This window comes from Bombina bombina, chromosome 9 (assembly GCF_027579735.1).
Source record: "Bombina bombina isolate aBomBom1 chromosome 9, aBomBom1.pri, whole genome shotgun sequence".
In the NCBI taxonomy this organism is placed as follows: Eukaryota; Metazoa; Chordata; class Amphibia; order Anura; family Bombinatoridae; genus Bombina; species Bombina bombina.
In genome coordinates this window covers 189,840,646-189,848,042 of record NC_069507.1, presented here as the reverse complement: position 1 = coordinate 189,848,042, position 7,397 = coordinate 189,840,646, and the positions used below count along the sequence as shown (strand labels likewise).

Here is a 7,397-nt window from a genome sequence, read left to right as displayed (position 1 = left end):
TATATATATATATGTATATATATATATATATATATATATATATATATATATATATATATATATATATATATATATATATATATATATATATATATATTTGCATGAAAAAAGTGGCTTAACGCAGTTGATTTTGCATTTTTACCCACACATGGTCCCTAGTTACTGTAATACATTTTAAAAATGAAAAACAAATAGAGATTGTGCAATTCATGGATTTTAGAAACAATATCTAAGTTCAACCCAATGAGTTTAACATTTTCACCACACACATGTTACTACTTATAGCCTCTCTCCGTTTATGCTATTGTATACAAGCCGCTAATGGAACCGTGCTTTATATAATGCACAAGGAGCTCTGACAGGATCATTCTCGTGTAAGCATCAAACTATCCTGTATTTTTGTTCCTGAATCAATAAAGTTGTTGAAGGAAGAAAGTGATGACGTGACACCAGGAACCGGCTAGTGCCATTGTGGTGGTGGAATTCTTCGGCGATTGGTGCTTATGGCTGCAGGTGAGATGTGCCAACCTGTGTATGCTGCGCTCATGCCACTGTGGGCTATTCCCATGTGTAGATTACAAGTGGGATGGGATCTGTGGGAAATAGGGCAACTTCCTGTGTAATTAGATTTATAATACTGCTAAGTGGGTATCCCAGACATATAGTTCCTAGCTGCTTACACAAATATACAATAGGAATGGATCAGCTGGTGATCGTGCGGAAGAGGAAGGTTGGTTCCTAATTAAACACCATTACCTACTGCACCTGTCAGGGTTATACCCATATGAGACCTAACACATGGCCCTTTAACCAATTAGATGCACTATCCATGTTAGACTGGCCCCTATTACCTTTACAAATGTTTACTGGTCTGCTCTGTCCTGTCAAATTCTGTACACCTGAAAGCCTACAGAGATTGTGTTCTTCTGTGAATCTGTGTATAATATTCAGTTATGTGTAGGGTATGCTTGGTAAATTGCCTCATATAGATTCTTTCTGCCTATGGTTAGTGCTGTGTAGAACAAGAAAACAGCTGTGGGGCAGTGAGTTCACATTTTTTTGTGTGGGGGCTATAGTTAATTTATAGCTTCTTTTTTTTTTGCACCCTGTATAAACATCAGAAGTGGTTCTATGACTGAATTAAAAATAGAGGTTTTCAACTTTTTTGTGACATCCATACCATAATATATGTCAACCAGTCCCCACTTCTACCACATAAAAACAGAAAAAAGCTGTTTATACTGCAGCCAATCAGAGTCTGCAATGCCTGCACCAATATACTCTATAACGCTGCTCATGTGCTTTCCCAAGACAGCAATCCCTCAGAGAACAATAGGGTGGATGACTGGCTATATAGGCCTATTGTATTGTTTTATAAAAGCTCAAGCGGGGGCTGATTGGATGCTGCAGGAACAGAAATGCATGCTATTAAGTGATTCCTTAATACAGGCGTACCTCGTTTTATTGCACTTTGCAGCTATTGCTCTTTTTACAAGTTAAAGGTTTGTGGCAACCCTGTGTTTTGCAAGTTTATCGGCACCATTTTCTAACATATATACACATACATATAAATACACATATATGCACACCTATATATGCACCCCCCACCCCAGCAAAAGATTATGACTCTCTGAAGGCTCAGATGAATGATGCTTAGCATTTTTTAGCAATAAAGTATTTTTTAATTAAAGTGTGTACATTGTTTTTTTTTAGACATTATGCTATTGCACACTTAATTAGACTATAGTATAGTGTAGTTTTACAAGCTTCAAGTGCTCCCTAAAGACTCTACTGTTCAGGGATGCATACAACCTACACTAACCTTTCTTTATACCAGTTCCTCTCCTCCATTGCTATCCCCTGAACCCCCTTAGCATGTAAGCCTAAGAGTCCAGCTGTTTGTAGATCACCTTCTTAAGAGCTGACTACAACAGTGCGACTCTTGGCAGGGCCCTCTACCCATGTGATCCCTATAATTGTTTTGTTGTACTCCGCATTTGTTTATAGCGCTGCCGCTGCGGAATCTGTTGGCGCTCTACAAATAACCGATAATTATAATAATAGAGATAACTTTTATATGCTCTGGGAAACAAAAAAAAATTAGTGTGACTCACTTTATTGCTATATTCGCTTTATTGACATGACATAGAAAAATATTAATATACACGCAACAAATAAAGCATTTTTACAGATGAACAAGAGACGTTTCTAAGTATAGATCCCAAAATATAAAATACGAATCGTATGCCTACTGATTTATAAACCTCCCATAAGACACCTAGGGCCACTTTTGGACCCCCTTAGTATATTGCAAAATTACAGGAGATTATTTATGACAAAGGAGACCGCTCTTGGATCTCAAACGACTAACCTCTATTTATTTTGTGTTCCATTTTGCTTAATTCATTCTAATATTCAAGTGTCAAAGGTTAAAAAATGAGCTATGTGAGAGCGTATCTGCTGTAAATTTGAATGCTGCGTATTATCAGTCTAAAATGTCTAACTCAGCTAAACAAGCCACGGTAGCAAGTATACATATATAAAATATGAAGGGGCCAAATCACTGACCAGATGCCTCTACCAGTATGAGACTCATAGAGACAAGACATGGGCCTAGTGGATCTGAATGACTACAAGTGGTGTTGGAGAGAATATCAGAAGGGATTAGCAGAAGTAACTCACAGGAATATTTGTACTTTTTCTCTAGGTATATGTTATAATCTGTTAGGTTAAGCACGTTATACTTCTATACAAAATAAGAGCACACAATGCATAATTTATATCTTCCTATATATGATACAGTACATGAAAGCAGTGAAACTCTCTCGGCCGCTGACAGAGAGTGCTTTTGAGTTAGGATATCTTGCTCAGGTGTATATAAAAAGTCAACCTATCTGTATGTGCATGGGCTAATCTAAGTAATTAAGATTTGCCAACCAAGTGTGAAATAATAAGGAAGCCAGTTATCTGATCTGCATTAAACCAAAGTATATTCCCTGTTTTTGTTTTTCCGGTTTAAACTAGGAAGGAGGTACGTTAAACTTAATATCTGTAATGATCTGCCAAATGTGTTATGACAGGTAGGAGAGAAAAATCTGTCATGTATAAGTCTGTATAAGAGGCTCATGCTAAACAGTGGCTATGGATGCTGGTTTCAAAGACACAGAAATAATAAATATAAAGGTTTTTGGAGTTAAAGAGAAATGAAACCCAATTTTGTTCTTTCATTATTCAGATAGAGAATAACATTTTAACAACTTTCTAATTTACTTCTATTATCTAATCTCTTTCATTCTTTTGGTATCATTTGTTGAAGGAGCAGCAATGCACTACTGGTTTCTAACTGAACACATGGGTGAGACAATCAGTATATATGCAGCCACCAATCAAAAGCTAGAACCTAGGTTCTTTGCTGCTCCTGAGCTTAACTAGATAAACCTTTCAGCAAAGAATAACAAGAGAATGAAGCAAATTAAATAATAGAAGTAAATTGGAAAATTGCTTAAAATTGTATTCTCTATCTAAATCTTGAAAGAAAGTCAAGTTGAGCATGTCAGCCCATATATATCTGCAGTCTCACACCTAATAGGGAGCTAGCCTTGTTACAGTATTTATCCAACTTTCCCAGCCATTACATAACATAAACTAAGCATCGGTAGATAAGTAAAACATACTGAATATGCAAAAATATAAAGAACGTCATTTGCAAGTAGCAAATAAGTACAAACTTAAAGGGACATGAAACCCCAAAATTTTCTTTCATGATTCAGATAGAGAATACCATTTTAAACAACTTTCCCATTTACTTATATTATTTAATTTGCTTCCTTCTCTTGTTATCATTTGCTGAAAGGTTTATCTAGGCAAGCTCATAAACAGCAGAGAACCTAGATTCTAGCTGCTGATTGGTGGCTGCATATATAAACTGATTGTCGTTGGCTCATCCATGTGTTCAGTTAGAAACCAGTAGTGCATTGCTGCTCCTTCAACAAATGATACCAAGAGAATGAAACAAATTAGATAATAGAAGTAAATTAGAAAGTGGTTCTTTATCTGAATCCCGAAAGAACAATTTTGGGTTTCATGTCCCTTTTAAGCCATCAGGGTAGCAACTCATATTTGTCTAAGGAAAGGCTCAAAAGTCGGAATCGCGTTCATAAATCTAACAATATAAAACTATAGACAACTATAGCCTACTAATGAAGTGTAACTGGGGTTATCAGTTTGGACATAGTTGTCTAAAATTACACAATTTGGATAAAGATGTAGTTATGTAAGAACTTTGCTAATCTATTTACAGACTTAGTACATTTAAATACATCTTAATATGGCAATATCATAACCAGATGTTTAAATGTTCAATATTGGTATTACGGAGGGTTAATACGGCTATATATAAAACAGTAACACATCTGGGTATAGTTGAGGCAAAGATCCAGTAAAATAATCAGCCGCCTCTTAGTGGACATAGAGAATTAACCTACCCCGATCTTAGTGACCTGAAAGGGGTAGAGTCTAGATTCCAATCGTTTGGTGAGCAATGAAGTGTACGTTGTAGACACTAAAAACAAAGAATATGTAAGGTCCCAGCTTTGAGTCTTTTCCTCATAGAACTCCCGTAAGAGCTTCAATGTAAACGGACTCCAACACAGATCAGTGCGTCCAAAAAGGAGAGTGGCTTCCTCTATATGACTGTGGAGCTCCCACTATCATCGCCTGCGTTTGTAAATGTTACTAACAACGTCAGTATTACTTGCTTTTAAAACATCTCATTCATTTGCAATGCAGTACTTAATCATTGATATATGCTATGCCTATATATAAGAAAAAGGATGTGATGATGTGCTTATTCACTGTAGTCAATAGGTCAGCTAAGCAATAAATACAGTTAATCTCTGTAGTTAATAATCTACATAACTGGCAGTCAGTATTAGGTATTACATGGAAAAAAGAATTGCAAGATTAGGCCTACTGTGACAGGTGTAATATCTGAATCTGTTCCTTTACGTAGGAGAAGGCAGTGCTTGACATTATGACTTCGCTTTCCTGGGGCAGATTAAGCAAAAGGTGACATGTGAAACAGAGGCTCAGCAAAGAAATTTGCCTATGGACAGGTAATATTTTTTATTATTATGTTGGTAGCTGAAGTTGACATTTTATATAATTTAGAGTAGTTTTTATTGCACATTCATTAGAAAAGAAAACATTTTCATAATTACTTCCTTAATATTGGTTTCATATTGGAAATTGGCCACCAGTTCAAACTAAGTAAATTAGATTACATAACATCATTATAAAATTAAGGTATAACCCCCACCCCCCCCCCCCATGTCTGCAAGAGCAACGGCAACAGCTTGTACGAACGACAGTGTGTGGCAGGTAATCTTTGGAAGCTTACAGGTTAAAAGGACATACAAGTAAAAATAAAATGTCATAGTTCAGATCATGCAACATTGAGAAACTTTTCAATTTCTATTTTCAAATTTACTTTGTTCTCTTAGAAACCTTTTTGAGGAAAGCCTACCTAGGTAGGCTTAGGAGGAGCAATTCAGTACTTGTAGCTGTTCATGTAGGTCCATGCAGTGCATTGCTCCCGTGGAGCTGAATTTAACTATGTGTTAAACCTTTTTATACGGTTAAACTGTAGTTATATGAAAGCAATAGAGCAATAATAAAATACTAACACATTACAGCATTTTCTTTGTGTCCTTTTTATGTCCCTTGTATTGTGGCTAGTTCAAAACAATTTATTTTGAAGCTGACCCATCTGACGATGTAAACCAACATCTGGTACATTCTGAGGATCATTTTTTGTTTGTTAAAATTAGTCATGAAAATATACGTGTCCTAAAATGTCCTAAAATTAACAAGGTTGATGATCTGTTCACCATGCTAGGGACATTTTAGATGAAAGATGATTTTTGCAGTTGCTTAAAAATCCAGACTCCTACAATTGTGGATATTATTTGAGTGCCTTTAACATAAATGAAATAGGATTGTTTTGATGTATCATCCTCAATTCAGGAAGTGAAATTTAATTCTAGTGCAATAAGATATGAATGAATTGCCTAAAATACCCCTTGCTCATTGACTATCTATGATCTTATTCTTACTAGTATCTAAATACACATAGGTGTTGTGCTATCAGTGTGTAATACATGTTCCTAGATTGCATCACACAACAAACTACCAGAAACACAGTGAGTTTTAAAAGCTGTTAATATAATCAGATCTTAAAAGGATTTGGAAGTAATGTTTTAACTTTTTCATCACTGCGAATCCAACTAATAATACACTGCAAGGTTGCTTAGTTTTTGTAAATTATATTGATTTGCTTATTCTAAAACTTGATTTGGTATGGCCCACAGTACTACAATGTCTCGAGTAGTTGTCAGCAGCAGTCGCACACATTAGAGCTTGTAATTTTTCACTATAATTGGCCTTAAAAAATAACACTAGAACCTTTACGCATGCTACTATAATTCACTGTTTTTTGTTTGCCATATTCATGTCCCCTTAAAACAAAGAAATCATTTTTTAGACAAGTTATAAAATATAGGTTCTTTGCATAGTACTGTCTAGTAATTATACTGATATTCTTTTATTGCTTTTTAACAGAAATTGGTTTTCCTGTTTGTGTCATACATCATGGCACGTCATTTGGCCATCTGTGATCAATTGTTCTCGCCATCGAATGAATGTTTTGGTGATTCTTCTATTTGTCCTTGTACTGATTGTTGTGGGGATTTTATACCCCAGGCTTTGGACCTCTGGAGCATTTCAGAATCAGCAATTCAGGAGGTTAGTATAATCTAAAATCATGCATGGACAAGAAAAGGTAAAATTAAACTCAAAGGAAATACAGGCAGATTTATTGGGTGTATGGTTCTTAACTGCAGTTAAAATCTATGCTACAAGGGGCAACGAAATGGAAGAAATTTCAAAATTGTCAAACTGTTCATTTGAAATTCAAAGTAATTGTTAGCTTATTGTTTTTACTATGTATTTGTCAATTATACTGTAATGATTCTTAAAGTACAAATTTTAGATTGTGACGTGTACTTTACAAAAGTAATATCTGAGTAATGCTAGGAATATGATGAATTTGCAGAAAAGTAAAAAAAAGACCACAAGCAATTTAAAAACATTTTTTAATTCTTTTTGGGAAATAACAATACATCTATGTAGATTTTAGTTAGAAGAAAGTAGGTGCAAACATCTGAAATTGTTATATAACTAGTTTACCCTTTTGTGTTTGTTTAGTCTGTTTTATGTGTCTATATTTCTATGTCACCAGGAATTAATGTCATTATATACCCTGACTCATGTATCCAATGGTACTTGCATTACATATAAAGGGACACTGAAGTCATCATTAGACATTCATGATTTAGACA

At 35.0% G+C, this 7,397-nt stretch overlaps 1 protein-coding gene across 2 annotated transcripts in view; it reads left to right on the top strand.

Moving 5' to 3' along the window:
• The first annotated feature begins 459 nt into the window (after positions 1-459).
• The window catches only part of ENTPD7 (ectonucleoside triphosphate diphosphohydrolase 7), a 78,838-nt gene continuing 71,900 nt past the window's right edge, over positions 460-7,397 (top strand). For both annotated transcript variants that reach the window (XM_053692540.1, XM_053692539.1), the window contains exons 1-3: positions 460-513; positions 5,012-5,114; positions 6,619-6,801. In XM_053692540.1, the coding sequence (XP_053548515.1) occupies positions 5,107-5,114; positions 6,619-6,801 (191 nt within the window). In that variant the 5' untranslated portion in view covers positions 460-513; positions 5,012-5,106. The remainder of the gene's footprint in view (positions 514-5,011; positions 5,115-6,618; positions 6,802-7,397) is intronic.